This window comes from Hypanus sabinus, chromosome 10 (genome assembly GCF_030144855.1).
Source record: "Hypanus sabinus isolate sHypSab1 chromosome 10, sHypSab1.hap1, whole genome shotgun sequence".
Lineage (NCBI taxonomy): Eukaryota > Metazoa > Chordata > Chondrichthyes > Myliobatiformes > Dasyatidae > Hypanus > Hypanus sabinus.
The window spans coordinates 152,522,665-152,542,130 of NC_082715.1; the positions used below are offsets into that span (position 1 = coordinate 152,522,665).

The 19,466-nt window shown below is 43.9% G+C and overlaps 1 protein-coding gene across 3 annotated transcripts in view; it reads left to right on the forward strand.

Annotated features, from left to right (window-relative positions):
* LOC132401254 (solute carrier family 2, facilitated glucose transporter member 11-like) overlaps positions 1–19,429 on the forward strand; it is a 50,002-nt gene extending 30,573 nt beyond the window's left edge. Inside the window, exons 10-13 of one of the 3 annotated variants that reach the window (XR_009514536.1) lie at positions 13,051–13,126; positions 13,225–13,352; positions 14,252–14,426; positions 16,621–16,758. Coding sequence is in view for 2 of the 3 variants with exons in the window: in XM_059983273.1 (XP_059839256.1) it covers positions 13,051–13,126; positions 13,225–13,352; positions 16,621–16,845 (429 nt within the window). In the remaining variant the exon portion in view is untranslated. Of the gene's footprint in view, positions 1–13,050; positions 13,127–13,224; positions 13,353–14,251; positions 14,427–16,620 lie in introns of all 3 variants that reach the window. The other 2 variants (XM_059983273.1, XM_059983274.1) reach the window with 2 other exon arrangements.
* The last annotated feature ends 37 nt before the right edge of the window (positions 19,430–19,466 follow it).

The following is a 19,466-nucleotide window of genomic DNA, read 5'->3' on the forward strand; positions in this document are numbered from 1 at the left end:
ATTTATGCATGTAACCCTAACCCTTATCCTAGTTTTTGTTGTTTCATATGGCAGGTGTTTTTCTCTGCACTTCTAATTGATTTTTGTCAAAAATTGATTCATGATGAAGTGTGGCCCTGGATGGGCAGGCATGGGAGCTAGTTTGGATCAATCTTCGTCTGGCATCTCATCCATAATCATTCCAACATAAGTGGTCCTGAATTGACGCACAGAAGCCTCCACTCAACAGCAACGTGTTGATCCTCATCCTAGTAGAAAGCTGGAAATCTGGAGCAACACGCACAATGGCAAACGGAAATGTCAACTGTTGATTTCCCTCCACAAGCATGGCTGCACTCCTCCAGCCTTTTCTAACACCTTTCTTGTAACGTGACCACTTTCTTCAGTTGAAGGTGGACATTGATGGTAGAAAATAGAGGGATATGCAGGAAGGAAAGGTTAGGTCAGGGACTCCCAACCTTTTTTATGCCATGGACCAAAGCTTTAAGCAAGGGGTCCATGGACCCCAGGTTGGGTGGATTGGACTGATCGTTGAGTTGATTGTAAAGTTGGCACAATGTTGTGGGCTGACGGGCCTGTATTGAGCTGTACATAATGTTCAACGTTCTGTCAAAATCAAAGTAAATTTATTATCAAAGTACATGTATGTCAGAATATACTACCTTGGGATTCATTTTCTTGTGGGCATTCACAGGAAAAATAAAGAAATTCTATAGAATTTATGAAAAACTATACATTGATAAAGAATGATGAACAATGTGCAAAAGAAGCTAAATAATGCAAATAAAATAAATAAATGATACGAAGAACGTCAGTCTTTGAAGCTGAGGCTGTAGGTTGTGGAATAGGTTCAGAGTTGTGGAGAGTGATGTTAGAGTTGTAGAGTAATAACTGTTCCTAAACCTGGCGATATGGGACCTAAGACTCCTGTACCTCTAGTCCAATGGTTGTAGCGATAAGAGAGCGACAAGATGAGGTGGGTGCAGGAGGGGGCTGTCCTTGATGATGGGTGCTGCTGTTGATACAGCTCAGAGCTATGTTTGCCTTGCAAACCATTTTCTCAGTCTTCCCTGCCACTTGTAATTATTTGTCCACGCACAGCCCCCAATTCTTTTATTCAATGTCATTTCTCACCATTGAAAAGTCGGAGGTCCAAAGAGATTTGTGAGTCCTCATGCAGGAATCCCTGAAGGCAAACTTGCAATTCGAATCAGTGCTGAGGAAGGAAAATGCAATGTTAGCATTCATTTTAAGAGGACTAGAATATAAAAGCAAGAATAATGCTGAGGCTCTATAAGGCATCGGTTAGACTTGAAGTGTGGTGAGCAGTTTTGGGTCCCTTAAAGATGTGCTGATATTGGAGAGGGTTCAGAGCAGTTTCATGGGAATGATCCCAGGAGTGAAAGGTTAATGTATGAAGAACATTTCATGAGCCTGTGCCTGTACTCACTGGAGTTTAGAAGAATTGGGGGCAGGAAAGGAGTGGAATCTCATTGAAACCTATTGAATATTGAAGAGCCTAGATCAGGGGTTCCCAACCTGGTTAATGGTAGTGGCCTATTGCATAAAAAAGGTTGTGAATCTCTGGCCTAGATAAGAGATTTCCTGTTGTGGGGGAGCATGGGACCAGAGGGTGCAACCACAGAATACAAGAATGTCCCTTTGGAACAGAGACAGGAGGGACTTCTTTAGCCAGAAGGTGGTGAATCTGTGGAATTCATTGCCACAGACAGCTGTGGAGGCCAAGTCATTGGGTATATTTAAAGTGAAAGTTAATAGGTTCTTAATTAGAAAGGACATAAAAGGTTATGGGTAAAAGATAGGAGAATGGGGTTAAGAGGGATAATAAATCAGCCATATTTGAACGGTGTAGCAGACTCAATGGGTGAATTACCTAACTCAGCTCTTGTATCTTATGGACAGGGCCCTACGGTTTTATGATTCAGCAATGAGGGGCTACTGCAAATATGTCTGTTGGTCTCTACTTTAAACCTCTTTTTTAACTATTTACCCTAATTGGATATGATTGACAGCTGCATTTGGGTGGTAAAACCTGGTGATCCCCAGGGCTCAGGGTTTGGACCAGAGTTTTTTAGATATACATTAGTGGCTTCAACATAACTTAGCAAGGTAAATGAGGATGAGCATTCACTTAGAAGTGTGGAGGATAGTAACAAAGTACAAGAAGGCACAGAGAAGCTGGCAGTGGGCAGACCAGCAGCAGGTGGAGTTTCATGGAGAAGTGTGAATTTTGGCCGAATTAATGTTCAGAATAAATCTACACGCAGTGGCCACTTTAATAGGTACACCAGCTTTCTTAATGCAAAAATTAGCCAATCATGTGGCAGCAACTCAGTGCATACAAGTGTGCAGACATGTTCAAGAGGTTCAGTTGTTGTTTGGTCCGAGTGGGATGTAAGTGACCACAGCTCTTGATGTCACTTGGAGCAGAGGGACAAGAGTGTATTAAAAGTAAGTCTTTGAAAGTGGCAAACAGTAGAGAAAGTGGTGCGTAAAGCATGTAGGATCAGAAGTTCTTTCCCCCTGTGTTTGATACTTGTGACCTCTAGATATCTGAGTATAATAGTAGACCAATGCACACAAAGCACTGGAGGAACTCAGCAGGTCCATGCAGGGGAATAAACAGTCAACTTTTTCAACTGAGTCCCTTCATTAGGTCTGCAAGGAAAGGGGGAAGAAGCCAGAATAAGAAGTAGGGAGGAGGGGAAGGAGTACATGCTGACAAGTGATAGGCGAAGCTGGTTGAGGGGTAAGGTTGGTGGGTGGGGGAGGGGTTAAGTGAGCAGCTGGGAGGTGGTGTTAGGTGGTAGAAGGCTGAAGAAGATGGAATCTGAAAAAAGAAGAGAGTGGAAGGAAAGAAGGAGGGGCTCCAGAGAGAGGTGATAATAGGCAGGTGAGGAGAAGAGAGGGGGTAAGAAGGGAATGGAAAACAAAGGAAAGGGAGGAGGAGAAATTACTAGAAGTTAGAGAAATCAATAATCAATGGTACAAAAGTAGAGAAGTTGTGATGACACAAAACATTGATTAGACGATAACTAGAGCATTCAATCTGCACCCTTTTGGAAGAATCTGAAGGCCCTGCAAAGGGTGCAGAAATGACTTACCAGGGTTGAGTGATCTTAGAATCAGAATCAGGTTTAACATCACTGGTAGTTGTCATGAAATATGTTGATTTACAACACCTGTACATTACAATACATAATAAAATTGGTAAATTACAATTAGAAATACACACAAAAATACTTGAATTAAATAATTAGTGCAAAAAGAGAGAAGAAAGATACTGAGATAGTGTACACAGGCTCATTGTCCATTCAGAAATCTGTTGGTGGAGGGGATGAAGCTGTTCCTAAAACACTGAGTGTGTATCTTCAGGCTCCTGTATCTCCTTCTTGATGCTATAAGAGGCTAATCAAAAATGAGTTGAGAGCAGAGAAGTATGAGATGATTGACTTGGGATAGAAGAGCCACGATGAGTTTAGCAGAGTAAGTAGAGGAACCTGGTTTCATGAACAACGTTTCAATGACTATGAACATATATTTATTTATTACCCTGAATAAAGTAACTGCTTTCAGCTGGAGCACTAATGATCTGTTTTCAAAGATGTGGGCTTTGCAAGCTGAGCAAGCATTCTATTGCCCACCCCTAACTGCCCTTGAGAAATTGGTGGAAGTAGAATCAGTTAGGACTTAGAAGGCACCAATTTACTGTGGACCCTGTGCATCTTAACCTTCTGGATGAGCCTCCCATGAGGGACCTTGTTAACTGCTTTACTAAAATCTTTATAGACAACATCCACATTTCTACAGTTCTACCTTCATCAATCATCTTTGTAACCTCTTCAAAAAACTTAATCAAGTTAGTCAGAGGTCACTTGCCCTACACAAAGCCCTGCATCTGTCCCTAATTAGACCATGGTTTCCCAAATGCTCAAATCCTAATCCTAAGTATTCTCTTCAATAACCTCTCCCCACAAACCTGAGATTCACTGATCACTAATTTCCAGGGTTATCCCTATTTTCCTTCTTGAATAATGGAACACCATCAACTATTTTCCAGTTCTCTGGGCCCTTGGAAGATCTTGGCTCTTCCTCTTACCTCTGTTAATAACTTGAGGCATATCCCATCATGACCTGAAGACTTAACCACCTCAATTTTTTAAGAGAGTAATAGAACCATAGAACATTACAGCACAGAAACAGGCCTTTTGGCCCTTCTTAGCCTTTTTGAACCATTTTTCTACCTAGTCCCACTGACCTGCACCTGACCATACATCCCTCCATACATCTCTCATCCAGGTACCTGTCCCAAGTTTTTCTTAAATGTTAAAAGTGAGCCCACATTTACCACGTCATCTAGCAGCTCATTCCACATTCCCACCACTCTCTGTGTGAAGAAGCTCTCCCCATGTTCCCTTTAAACTTTTCCCCCTTCACCCTTAACCCATGTCCTCTGGTTTTTTTTCTCCCCTAACCTCACTGGAAAAAGCCTGCTTGCTTACTCTATCTATACCCATCATAATTTTATACACCTCTATCAACTCTCCCTTCATTCTTCTATGCTCCAGAGAATAAAGCCCTAACCTATTCAACCTTTCTCTGTAACTCAGTTTCTCAAGTCCCAGCAACATCCTGGTAAACTTTCTCTGCACTCTTTCAACCCTATCAATATCTTTCCTGTAATTCAGTGACCAAAACTGCACACAATACTCCAAATTCGGCCTCTACTTTTTTTTTCTCAAAATGTCCTTGCAAATTTGCATGCTCCACATACCCCTCCTTGGTATATACTGATGCAAAGTCATCATTTAGAGTCTTATCCAACCTCCAAGCATGTCTTCCCTCCTTTATCCTTGAATGGTCCTACTGCTTCTTGGTTATCCTCCTTCCCTTGCTGTATGTATAGAATGAAGGGAAGCAAAAGAAACAGATAAATATAGGCTGGTTACCCTGTCTTCAATGGTTGGGAAGATGTTGGAGTCCATTATTAAGAATGAGGTTTCAGGGTACTTAGAAGCACATGATAAAACAGGCTAAAATCAGCATTGATCTTAAGATCTTAAGGTGAGATCTTCCCTGACAAATCTGTTGGAATTCTTTAAGGAAGTAACAGGCCGGATAGACAAAGGAGAGTCAATGGAAGTTGTTTACTTGATTTTCAGAAGCCCTTTGACAAGGTGCCATACGTAAGGCTGCTAAACAAAATAGGTGCCCATGATATTACAGGAAAGGCACTAGCATGGATAGAAGATTGGCTGACTGGCAAGAGGCAGAGTGGGAATATAGGGGGCCTTTTCTGGTTGGCTGCTGGTGACCAATTGTGTTCCAGTGTTAGGTCTACTACTCTTCATGTTATATGTTAATGACCTAGATGGTGAAATTGATGGCTTTGTGAATGATACAAAGATAGGTGAAGGGGAACGTAGTATTGAGCAAGCAGAGAGTCTGCAGAAGGACTTGGACAGATGAGGAGAATGGGCAAAGAATGAGTGGATGGAATACAGTGCAGTAAAGTGTATAACCAGGCACTTTGGCAGAAGGAATGAAGGTGTAGGCTATGTTCTAAATGGGGAGAGAACACAGAAATTTGAGGTGCAAAGGGATTTGGGAGGACAAGTGCAGGATTCATTAAAGGCTACCCTTGACTCCATTCTGTCACCCTTGATTCAGTCCTATGTTGTGACACTTCTCATGCTCTCTAACTTTCAATTCCCTGACCTTGACCACTTAATTTTCACTATAGATGTCCAGTCCCTAAACATTTTTATCCCCCTTCAAGAAGAGCTTGATGCTCACTGCTTCTTTCTCAATAAAAGAACCAACCAGTTGCCCTCCAGCCCCACCCTGTTCTGTCTGACAGAACTGGTCTTCACCCTCAACAATTTATCCTCTGGGTCCTCCGACTTTCTCCAGACTCGAGGAGTAGCCCTGGGTGCACACGGGTGTCCCAGCTATGTCTGCCTTTTCATTGGCTAGGTACAACAGTCCATGTTTCAAGCCTTCTTTCCCCAACTCTTCCCCCGCTACATTGGTGCTGTTCATGTACCCATTGCTGAGCTCGTCAATTTCATCAACTTTGTTTTCAACTTCAACCTTGTCCTTAAATTCTGTTTGTCCATTTCTGACACCTCCCTCCCCTTTCTCAAACTTTCTGTCTCCAACTCTGGAGACAAACTGTCGTCCAACATCTTTTATAAAGCTGCCAATTCCCATAGCTATCTTGGCTACCTAGTCTTCTGTAAAAATGCTGTTCCCTTTTCTCAGTTCCTTCATCTCTGCCACATCTGTTCCCAGGATGAGGCTCTCCTTTCCAGAACATCAGAGATGTTTTCCTTCTTCAAAGAACAGAATTTCCCTTCCTCCAGCATTGACACTGACCTCACCTGTAACTCCTCCATTTCCTGGACATCCCCACTCACCTCATCTTCCCACAATTTGAACAGTGATAGAATTTCTCTTGTCTTTACCTATCATCCCATGAACCTTCACATCCAAAACTTTATTCTCCGCAACTTCTGCCATTTCTAAAGTGATCCTTCCATCAAACACATGTTTACCTCCCACCCCCATCCCTCCACTTTCTGCAGAGATCATTCCTTCTGTGATTCCATTGTCCATTCATCCCTCTCCATTAATCTCTCTGCTGACACTTATCAGCCAAAGTGCTACAACTGTCCATTCACCTCCTCCCTCACCTCCATTCAGGACCCCAAAAACAGGTGAGGCAGCACTTCATCTGCAAACCTGCTGCGGTCATCTATTGTATCCGGTGATCCCAATGTGGGCTCCTCTGTCATAAACTGGGGAACTACAGCCTTGAAGATCCCTGCTGCATCTGGTGATCCTGTGATCTTTGTCTCAGAGGCCGATGTTAGGCTGTCTTTAAAGAGAGTGAACCCTCGCAAGGCAGAAGGTCCCGATGGGGTACCTGGTAAGGCTCTGAAAACCTGTGCCGACCAACTAGCAGGAATATTCAAGGACATTTTCAACCTCTCACTGCTACGGGCGTATGTTCCCAATTGCTTCAAAACTGCAACAATTACACCAATGCCTAAGAAGAATAAAGTGGGCTGCTTTAATGACTATCGCCCAGTAGCACTCACATCAACGGTGATGAAATGCTTTGAGAGGTTGGTTATGACTAGACTGAACTCCTGCCTCAGCAAGGACCTGGACCCATTGCAATTTGCCTGTTGCTACAATAGGTCAATGGCAGATGCAGTCTCAGTGACTCTTCACACAACTTGAGACCACCTGGACACCACAAACACCTACGTCAGGATGTTGTTCATCGACTATAGTTCAGTATTTAATACCATCATTCCCACAATCCTGATTGAGAAGTTGCAGAACCTGGGCCTCTGTACCTCCCTCTGCAATTGGATCCTTGACTTTCTAACCAGAAGACGACAATCTGTGCAGATTGGTGATAACATATCCTGACAATCTGCTGACAATCAACACTGGTGCACCTCAAGGGTGTGTGCTTATGTCACTGCTCTACTCTCTATATGCACATGGCCATGTGGCTAGGCATAGGTAAAGTACCATCTATAAATATGATGATGATACAACCATTGTTGGTAGAATCTCAGGTGGTGACAAGAGGACGTACTGGAGTGAGATATGCCAACTAGTAGAATGGCACCACAGCAACAACCTGGCACTCAATGTCAGTAAGATGAAAGAGCTGATTGTGAACGTCAGGAAGGGTAAGACAAAGGAACACACACCAATCCTCATAGGGGCATCAGAAGTGGAGAGAGTGATCAGTTTCAAGTTCCCGGGTGTCGAAATCTCTGAGGATCTAAGCTGGTCCCAACACATTGATGTAGTTATAAAGAAGGCAAGATAGCCTTAGGAGGTTGAAGAGATTTGGCATGTCAGACAGACAGACATACTTTATTGATCCTGAGGGAAACTGGGTTTTGTTACAGTCGCACCAACCAAGAATAGTGTAGAAATATAGCAATATAAAACCATAAATATTAAATAATAATAATGAGTAAATTATGCCAAGTGGAAATAAGTCCAGGACCAGCCTATTAGCTCAAGGTGTCTAACACTCTGAGGGAGGAGTTGTAAAGTTTGATGGCCACAGGTAGGAATGACTTCCTATGACACTCAGTGTTGCATCTCAGTGGAATGAGTCTCTGGCTGAATGTACTCCAGTGCCTAACCAGTACATTATGGAGTGGATGGGAGACATTATCCAAGATGGCATGCAACTTGGACAGCATCCTCTTTTCAGACACCACCATCAGAGAGTCCAGTTCCACCCCCACAACATCACTGGCCTTATGAATGAGTTTGTTGATTCTGCTACCCTCAGCCTGCTGCCCCAGCACGCAACAGCAAACATGATAGCACTGGCCACCACAGACTTGTAGAACATCCTCAGCATTGTCTGGCAGATGTTAAAGGACCTCAGTCTCCTCAGGAAGTAGAGACGGCTCTGACCCTTCTTGTAGACAGCCTCAGTGTTCTTTGACAGTCCAGTTTACTGTCAATTCGTATCGCCAGGTATTTGTAATCCTCCACCATGTCCACACTGACAACAAATACAGTCAAAAACTTCTATAGTTGTACCACGGAGAGCATTCTGACAAGCTGGTATGGGGATGCAGTAGCACAGGACTGAAAGAAGCTGCAGAAGGTTGTAAATCTAGTCAGCTCCATCTTGGGTACTAGCCTACAAAGTACCCAGGACATCTTCAGGGAGCGGTGTCTCAGAAAGGCAGTGTCCATGGACCTCCAGCACCCAGGGCATGCCCTTTTCTCACTGTTACCATCAGGTAGGAGGTACAGAAGCTTGAAGGCACAAAATCAGCAAATCAGGAACAGCTTCTTCCCCTCTGCTATCCGATTCCTAAATGAACATTGAATCTTTAGACACTACCTCACATTTTTAATATACAGTATTTCTGTTTTTGCACATTTTTAAAAAATCTATTCAATATATGTAATTGATTTACTTGTTTATTTATTATTATTTTATATTATTATTAGTACAGTGTTATTTTTCTCTGCTTGATTATCTATTGCATTGAACTGCTGCTGCGAAGTTAACAAGTTTCACACCACATGCCGGTGATAATGATTCTGATTCTGAGTACCTCTGCTCCTCAGCATGCTGTCACCCACACTACACCCTCTATAATTCACCTACCGATGACACCATAGCCACAGCACTACGCATCATCCTCACTCACCTGGAGACGAGGGACGCATAAGTTAGAATGCTGTTCCTGCTCTAAGTTCAGCACTCAACATGATAATACCCTCCAGTCTTGACAGGAAGCTCAGAGACCTCGGCCTGCACGCCACCTTGTGCAGCTGGATCCTGGACTTCCTGTCAAAAGGTGGTAAGGATGGGCTCCTTCACCTCTGCCCCTCTGACCCTCAACAGAGGAGCCCCTGAGGGTTGTGTACTGAGTCCCCTCCTCTACCCCCTCTACACCCACAACTGTGCTGCCACACACAGCTCCAATCAAATTTGCAGATGGCACAACATTATTTCTGGTGGTCAATCAGACAGCCTACAGAGGAGAGGTTAATATCTTGACACAGTGGTGCCAAAATAACAACCTCTCCCTCAATGTCCGAAAAACACAAAGGACTTGGAGAGGGGTTTGGACCAGCTGGAAAAATGGCAGATGGAGATTAATACAGACAAGTGTGAGGTATTGCACTTTGGAAGGACAAACCAAGGTAGAACATACAAGGTAAATGGTAGGACACTGAGGAGTGCAGTAGAACAGAGGGATCTGGGAATACAGATACAAAATTCCCTAAAAGTGGCATCACAGGTAGATAGGGTAGTAAAGAGAGCTTTTGGTACATTGGCCTTTTTAAATCAAAGTATTGAGTATAAGAGTTGGAATGTTATGGTGAGGTTGTATGAGATATTGGTGAGGCCGAATTTGGAGTATTGTGCGCAGTTTTGGTCACCGAATTACAGGAAGGATATTAATAAGTTTGAAAGAGTGCAGAGAAGGTTTACAATGATGTTGCCGGGACTTGAGAAACTGAGTTACAGAGAAAGGTTGAATAGGTTAGGACTTTAATCCCTGGAGCGTAGAAGAATGAGGGGAGATTTGATAGAGGTGTATAAAATTATGATGGGTATAGATAGAGTGAATGCAAGCAGGCTTTTTCCACTGAGGCTGGGGAGAAAAAAACCAGAGTTCATGGGTTAAGGGTGAAGGGTGAAAAGTTTAAAGGGAACATTAAGGGGTGCTTCTTCATACAGAGAGTGGTGGGAGTGTGGAATGAGCTGCCAGATGAAGTGGTAAAAGTGGGTTCACTTTTAACATTTAAGAAAAACTTGGACAGGTACATGGATGAGGGGGGTATGGAGGGATATGGTCCAGGTGCAGGTCAGTGGGACTAGGCAGGAAAATAGTTCAGCACAGCCAAGAAGGGCCAAAAGGCCTGTTTCTGTGCTGTAATGTTCTATGTTTCTATGGCTGATTGTGATCAACATTAATGGGTCGCCAGTTGTGAGGGTGAGTAGTTTCAAGTTCCTCGGTATACACATCACCGATGATCTCACCTGGTCTGTACACACCGGCTTTGTGGCAAAAAAAGCACAACAGCGTCTCTTCCACCTCAGGCGACTGAAGAAGTTCAGCATGGGCTGCAAAATCCTCACGACCTTCTACCGGGGCACCATTGAGAGCATCCTGACTGGCTGTATCGCCGTCTTGCTCAGGAACTGCACCAACCTTGACCGCTGGGTACTGCGGAGAGTGGTACAGACAGCCCAGTGCATCTGTGGACGTGAACTTCCCTCCATTGAGGACATTTGCAGCAGCAGGTGCATAAGGATCATCGGGGACATCAGTCACTTCAACCATTAACTCCCTTCCTCTCCCCTCTTCTATTCCCCATTCTGGACCCTTACCTCTTCTCATCTACCTATCGCCTCCCCTGGTGCCTTTTCTCCTATGGTCCACTCTTCTCTCCTATCAGATTCTTTCATCTCCAGCCCTTTGCCTTTCCTAGCTTCACCTATTACCTTCCAGTTATCCTCCTTCCCCTTGCCCCACCTTTTCATTCTGGCTTTCTCTGCTTTCCTTTCCAGTCCTGAAGAAGGGTCTTGGCCTGAAATGGCAACTGTTTTGTTCATTTGCATAGGTACTGCCTGACCTGCTGAGTTCCTCCAGCATTTTGTGTGTTATGAAGGAAGTCAAATACTATGTGAGCATTCATTTCTAGAGGACTGTAATATAAAAGCAAGGATGTAATACTGAGGTTTTATAAGCTGCTAGTAAGATCATACTTGGACTATTGTGGACAGTATTGGGTCCCTTATTGGAATTAGAATTTTTTATCCATCTCACGACATGAGGGAGTAAAAATCATTATGTTGCATCCCTGTCACTAAGGAAGGCAAATGTGGGAAGATGTTGCCCTAATACTGAGATTGTAAACAGAATTGTTTTGTATACATGTATGTAGAGTCAGATTCTACAATCAGATCAATGTGCATTGATAAATCCAGTGGCCTGGTGAAAGGAGCTGTCCCAGAGCCTGGTGGTCCTGGCCTTAATGCTGAAACAGTTTGTGGTTGGTGTGGCTGGAGTTCCCAATGATCCTCTGGGCCCTTTTTACACACCTTCTGCTCTTTGTGTCCTGAATAGAGGAAAGGTCACATCCACAGATTCTCCGGGTTGTCTGCACCACTCTCTGCAGTACCAGGTGGTGACACAGCCAGTCAGGATGGTGCCCTTGCAGAAAGTCCTGAAGATTTGGTGACTTCTTCAGCCTTCTGAGATGAAAGAGGCATTATTGTGCTTTTTTCACCACACAGCCGGTATTACAGTCCAGGTGAGATCCTTAGTGATGTGTATACTGAGGAATTTGAAGCTATTCACCCCCGAAACTACAGTCCCACTGATGTCAATAGGGGCAAGCCTGTCTGTTCCTCCTGTATTCCACGACCAACTCCTTCGTTTTTTTGACATTGAGGGAGAGGTTTTCTTGGTCCCACTCTGTCAGGGCTTTACCTTCTCTTCTGTAGGCTGTCTCATCATTGTTGGAAATAAGGGCGATCAATGTCGTGTCATCTGCAGATTTGATGTGCATGGCAACACAGTTGTGGGTGTATAGGGAGTAGAGGAGGGGGCTCAGGGCACAACCCTGGGGTCTGAGTTGTTGACGATCAGAGGGGCAGAGGCGAGGAGGCCTATCCTTACCACCTGTCTGCAATCGAACAGGAAGTCTAGGATCCAGCTGCACAAGATGGGGTGCTGGCCAAGGACTCTGAGCTTCTTGTCGAGCCTGGGGGAAGTTATGGTGTAGTCCAAGAACCGCATTCTAACGTATGCATCCCTCTTCTCCAGGTGAGTGAGGACAGTGTGTAGTGCTGTGGCTATGGCATCAACTGTTGATCGGTAGGCGAATTGTGGTAGCAAGCTGCAGAGGTAATCCTTGACTAACCTCCCAAAGAAAGGAATGCTGGTATTGGAGAGGGTCCAGAGGAGGTGTATGAGAATGATCCTGGGAATGAAAGGGTTAGTGTAAAAGGAGATGTGATGGCTTTGGGCCTTATCTAGTTAGAGTTTATAAGAATAAGAAGGTGTGGGGGCGGGAGAGGAATCTAATTGAAACCTATTGAATATTGATAGACCTAGGAGTGGATGTGGAAAGGACGGTTCCAGTACTGAGGGGTTCTAAGACCAAAGGTCACAGCCTTGGAATACAAATACCTCCCTTTTACACAGATATGAGGAGGAATTTCTTTAGTCAGAGGGTGGTGAATCTGTGGAATTCATTGCCACAGGTCGCAATAAAGACCATGTCATTGAGTATATTTAACATGGAGGTTGATATGTTCTTGATTACTAAGGGTGTCAGAAGCATTGGGGCAAAGGCAGGAGGACGGGAATAAAAAATCAGCCATGATCAGAGCTGATGGACCAAATTCTGCAGCTACTTTCTATGGAATGAGTAACTACTTGAGACAAAGTAACGTGCAGGATAATGGAGGACAATGCTAATGAGTGATTTTCTGGTGTTTTCCAGCATCAGTTCACCTGGTTGCCGTACTGCAGCGTATTCCTCATTTTTGCCTACATTTTCAGTTATGGCATTGGTCCAGGTGAGTTCAGGCAAAAGGAAGCAGGGCGGGTGTGGGAAGGGGAATGACTTGGCACTGCCAAGTCACTATACTGATGCTACAATTGCTTGCCTTTCCAGCGGGTGTGACCGCAATCATTCCCTTCGAAATCTTCACTCAGCCATACCGGCCTGTTGCCTTCATGATTAATGGCTCCTTCCAGTGGCTGGGACTCATACTAATGGGAATGATCTTCCCGTATATTGTGGTAAGTAAGTACGATTATAGAGAAATCCTGGAAAAGGAAGGCTGCTCAGTCTAATTCACATGGTATCTGATATTGTCCTTCAGCTCTGCTTGCTAATTCACGTACTCCACCGATGATCCATAACACCTTCCACTGCTTTGGCATAGTTAGAGAGACGTAAGACTCTGGAGCAAAGAAACAGACCCTTCAGCCCATCTAGCCCATGCCAGCTTAGAATCATCTCCCTGCATCTGGGACGTGGCTCTCCACACCTCTTTTGTCCATGACCTTATCTAAATGTTACAATTGAACCACATCTACAACTTCTTTCACATTCACAACACCTCTGAGTGAAGATGTTCCCCTCAAATTCTCCTTAAATACTTTACCTTTCATCCTAAACCTATGACCTCTAGTACAAAACATACAAAATGCTGGAGGAACTCAGCAGGTCTGGCAGCATCTCTGGAAATGAATAAACAGTCGACATCTCAGGCTAGGAGCCTTCTTCAGGACTGGAGAGGAAGGGGGAAGACGCCAGAATAAAGGTGGGGGAGGGGAAGAAGGACTAGCTAGAAGGCAGGTGGGTGGGAAAGCTAAAGGGCTAGAAAAGAAGGAATCTGATAGGAGAGGAGAGTGGATTATGGGAGAAGGGGAAGAAGGGGCACACCAGGGGAGGTGATAGGGAGGTGAGGAGAAGAGGTAAGCCAAAGTGGGGAATCGAGGGAGAGGGACACTGGAAGAGAAATCACTGTCAATGCCATTAGGTTGGAGGCTATCTAGATGGAATATGAGTACTGCTCCTCTATCCTGAAAGTGGCTTCATCTTGGCAAGAGAGGAAGCCATGGTCTGACATGTCAGGATGGAATGGGGATATGAATTAAAATCATTGGCCACCAAAAAATTCTCCTTTTGGCAGATGGAGTGGAGGTGCTCAACAATGCGGTACTTCAGTTTACGTCAGGTCTCACCAATGTAGAGGATGCTGCACTGGGATCGCTGGATACAATAGACCACCCCCAGCAGATTCACAGGTGAAGTGTTGCCTCACCTGGAAGAACTGTTAGTGGCCCAAAAAGGATTTAAAGGAACAGGTAGGTGTAGCATGTCTGTCACTTGCAGGGATATATGCCCGTGGGAGATTAGTAGGGAGGGATAAATGGTTAAGGGGATCACAGAGGCAGCAATCCCTGCTGAGAGTGGGGAGGGGAGGTAAAGATGTGTTTGGTGGTGAAATCCTGTTGGAGATGGCGAGGCTGCGGAGGATAGTGTGTGGATGCGGAGGCTGATGGAGTAGTAGATGAAGACAAGAGGAACTCTATCGCTGTTTAAGCAGCAGGAAGATGGGGCGAGTGCGGAAGACTGGGAAATGGGAGAGATGTGGGTGAGGGCAGCATCAATGGTGGAGAAAGGGAAACACTGTCCTGGAAAGGAAAGCCTTGTCCTGGGAACAGATGCGGTGGAGACAAAGGAACTGAGAGAAGGGAATAGTGTTTTTACAAGAAACAGGGTAGAAAGAAGTATAGTAAAGATATACCTCTAGTTCTAGCTTCACTCAGTCTGAGGGGAAAGAGCCTGCATGCACTTACATTATCTATAATCCTCATAAATTTGTTTACCTCTAGAATATCTTCCCTCATTCTCCTGTGCTCCAGTGAATTAAGTTCCCTTTCCCCATAACTCAGCTCCTCAAGACCAGGCAACATCCTTGTGAATTTTCTCTGCACTCTTTCCAAGCTTTATTGATAATTTTCCTGTCTGTAGTAGGTACATAGGTAACCAGAGCTGCAAATTCAGCCTCATCAACATCTTAAACAATTTCAAAATAACATCTCAACTCTTGCATTTATTGTCCTGATTTATGAAGGCCAATGTGCCCAAAGCTCTCTTTAAGATCCCATCACTTTCAAGGAATTATAGATCTGTATTCCCAGATCCCTCTGTTCTTTCTACTGCACACCTCCATCTCAGTAGCCTACAATTCACTGTGTAAGTCTTACCCTGGTTGATTCCCCCCCTAAGTGCAACACCTCATCCTTGTCTGTATTAAATTCCATCTGCCATTTTTCAGCCCATTTTCCCAGTCGGTCTACATCATGCTGAAAACTTGAATATATGTGTGCTTGCTGCTCTCCATGCCCCCAATCTTGGTGATATCTGCAAATTTGCTGATCCAGTTTACCACATTATTAGCTAAATCATTAATATAGATAAACTACAGTGGACCTAGCACCTATCCCTGTGGCACAACACTAATTCTAAGCCTCCAGTCAGAGGGATGACTATCTACTACCACCGTCTAGCTTCTGCTAAGTCAATATTGAATCCAATTGATTAGTTCATCCTGAATGCTAAGTGACTTAACCTTCTGGACCTGCCTTCCATGCGGGACTTTGTCAAAGGCCTTGTAGACAACATACACCACCTTTCCTTTACCAACCTTCTTGGTAACCTCCCCAAAAAACTCTCTAAGATTGGTTAGACATGACCCACCATGCAAAAAGCTACATTGACTATTTCTAATCAGACCCTGTATGTCCAAATACTTACATACAGAATGCTGTCCTTTAGAATACCTTCCAATAGTTTACTTATGTCAGGCTCACCCTTCTGTGATAGTGTTTTCTAAAACATGGAAACAAGTTTTATTTTGTACCCCACTTCATTAATCCCTGTCAAAATATCATTTGCCCCTTGTGCCTATTTGCATTTCTGTTGGTCACCCTAATGATGCTTTATGGTTGTGAAATCTATTACTGAATGTTTCCCTGGTAAAGATTTACTTCTGAATTTCTAGTTGGATGTGTTAGTGACTCTCCTTCCCTTTGTCCCTTAGTCTATTCTCCTCCCCTGTCAAATTCCTTCTTCTTCAGCCCTTTATCTTTTCCACCTATTACGTCCCAGCTTCTTTCCTCAAGCCCAATCCCCCACCCACCCACCTACCCCCCTCACCTGGTCTCACCTATTGCCCGCCAGCTTGTACTCCCTCCCTTCTATACATCTTCTTTTTCTGGTTTCTGACCCCTTCTTTCAGTCCCATGAAGGGTCTCAACCCAAAATGTTGAGTGTTTATTCCTCCCTATAGATGCTGCCTGACTTGTTGAATTCCTCCAGCATTTTGTGTGTGTTGGTCAGGATTTTCAGCATCTGCAGAATCTCTTGGGTTCTTTTCTCTTGTATGAGTATTTTCCAGATGTAGTGGTAGCAGGACGTACCTTTAAAGCTGCCTTTGCAGAATCCTGAAAATGACAGGGGTGAGTGCTCATTCTGCTCTCGTTTGCTTTCCAGGAGGGACTGGGGCCATTCTGCTTCCTCATATTCCTGGGTGACTGTTTGATCATTGCTGTGTACGTCTTCATCATTTTGCCAGAAACTAAAGGGAAAACTGTTCTGGAGATCACAGGAGAGTTTCGGAAAATAAACCGGAAGAGGATGGGGGGCAGCTCAGTGGCAATTCGTAGGAGACTCTCTCAGAATGTTCCAGAGGTCTTTGTCATTGCTACCAAACTGTAAGAGGTTAGCATCAACAGATTCAGCTGCTGCAAGCTGGTGAGTGAGATGCAGCTCTGAGCTCAGATCCTTTTGCGGGCTGCAATTCCAGTCAGTCTGCCGACATTGTGGAAACTATTTCTACAACTGGGGCAGGCACGGATGTTGGATTTATTCTATTTTTTGAATGGTTTTGGTTGAAAATAACAAGGCTGTAATTACTTTGGTTTTGCCTTTTGCTGTTGGTGGGTTTGATTCACTCTGTGTTCTCAGTTGAATTTTTGCTGAGGGTTGTAAGGAGCTGACTGTCAACGTAGAATAAAGAAGCAAAGTTCCTTCTGCAGCCTCGGGCTGTGCAGAAGCATTTTACAGCCTGTCAAGTAACTAATGTGGGAGACACAGCAGTCAAAGTGTGCACACCATAAACAACTATGTGATAATCACCAGTCTGCTTTGTTGTGAGAATGCTGTTGCTTCATGGACTAGTGTGATGGGAATGTTTTGATATGATGCAAAAGGGAAAATGTGCCTCTTTTGTCCTCCGTGCTGCATTAGAGAATCAACTTAGATGGTTGGATTTGAGAATGTGGAACAGGACAAAATCACAGTTTGTAACTTGGCGAGAGATACCTTTGTCTGAGCCACAGCAGATAGGAAGCTGACATGAAAATGTAACCTGCCAGTGGAGTGCTGTGATGCTGTTACACGGTTTTGGTCGTGTCTCTAAAATTTTAATGTTCTGAAATGTTCACTGAGGAGTCTCTATTGATTTGGTTTTGGATTTTGTAGCAGTGCCTCACAGTTGGGTTCGCAAGATATGGTTTCCATAAAAATGACTGTAAAACTGTCAAGCTATTTTACAAATTGCCGATTATATCGTTTAGGGAGGGAATTTAGTGAGCACAGTCCCACTCTGCCATGGTCTAGGAAGCCCTTAACTTGGCCATTTCCAGAGTGCTCTTAAATGCTATTCTCACCACACCACACCCTCCAGAAGCATTGGCTGGGAGCAGGGGATCTGGGTTTAAGTAATCAGCTGGCACTTCTCTTCCACCGCTCCCAACTCTTAATGTCTGATTGGACTTTCTGTGTAGCTCAGTGACTGTCCATTCCAAAGTTCTGTTTACTTCAGTTTCAACTTGCAAAAAGTCAAAGTGTACCATCAGGAGTGAAAACTAGGTGATCAATATGTTGGAAAGTTCCTAGTTGTTTTCTCCACGCCAGTGCTTGCTTTTTGGGATCTAATTTAACTTTAATTGGAGACTTGAGCTGTCTCTCTGGAATTTCAGTTTACTTTTTAGCTCTCTGAGTTTGCTGGAAAGGTTTAGGTTTAGTGCCTTCCTGTCAGTTCGTCTGAGGATTCTGACAAGATCTTTCACTAGTTACAGGTGCGCATAGGGAGAAAGTGCAAATTCCACACACACCACCAGAGGCAAGGCACAAACTTGGGTCACTAGAGGTCTGAGACAGCACCACTGCCTGTGTGGCCACTGTGCATCTAGATTTTGAGTAAGTGACTGATATGAAAAGGCCATCGTGGTTGTAAAATGGCCATCTCAATCAGCAAATGGGCATGGTTGACCAGTGAAAATGAAATAATGCCAGTCTTGTTACAAACCTCAAATCAACCACAGGAAGGCACTGAGATTAGAGACGCCGTTTCTTCTTTCTGTGCAAGACAAACACCTTCACTGCAGAAACAAACCCATGTTCCTCTCACTTCACCACACATATTACATATTACAGTGAGTTGATAGGCAGAGGAATGATGGTAAAGATTTTATTCATAATATATATGTACAGTAAATACAATTGGGACGTCTTTTTCTCCATTCATTCTATCATCATTTCAATCCATTCTCTTACAAAGCATCAAAGCCACTCAGGTATCCAGATTGACAAAAATTACTCAGCACAGTTCTGTTCTTCTTCATCTTAAAGCCAGCTCGTTTATACCTTTACCAGCAGTAGCTGGAGTTGTTGGAGCACACAGCAGGCTTATGGGACAAGCCTCAGCAACTCGTTTATGTTGTAAGGGGATCTCCATCATACCTTCATGGTGAATCTAAGGTGTTGAGTTTACACTGGCACTCACAGGCAAGTCCTTCCAAAGAGTTCACTGTGACTTTCCATACGTTAGTGTGTGAAAACTGGCTGAACACCAAACTCGACAGGGTAAATGACAGAAGCTTAAACTACTTGTTGATCATGGAGCACTCTCCATCTTTCTGACATTTTCAAGTCTTATTTATTTGACCTGTTAAAGATTGCCTGTTGGTACCCAATGACCTTTAATGAGATCATCAAATGGGTACTAAGCTGAGGAGAAGCTCCCTTTTGCATCGTGCTGTGCTTTATACCAGTGGTCCCCAACCACCGGGTGGTAATGCACGTGTTTTGCGGTCCGGTACCACTCCGCAGCCTGGTGGTTGGGGACCACTGCTTTATACTGATGCAACTGATGCACTCTTGATGTATTCTTATCTATGTTCTACATTTATTGTTTACTGTTTTACAATATTACTTCAAACTATGAGTATCTATTGTGAAAGTGTATTCAAAAATAAACTTAAACTGTAAATGGTAATAAACAACAATGTAAGGTCTGGCTTATATTACTGTCCAAATTATTTGTATGACTGAAA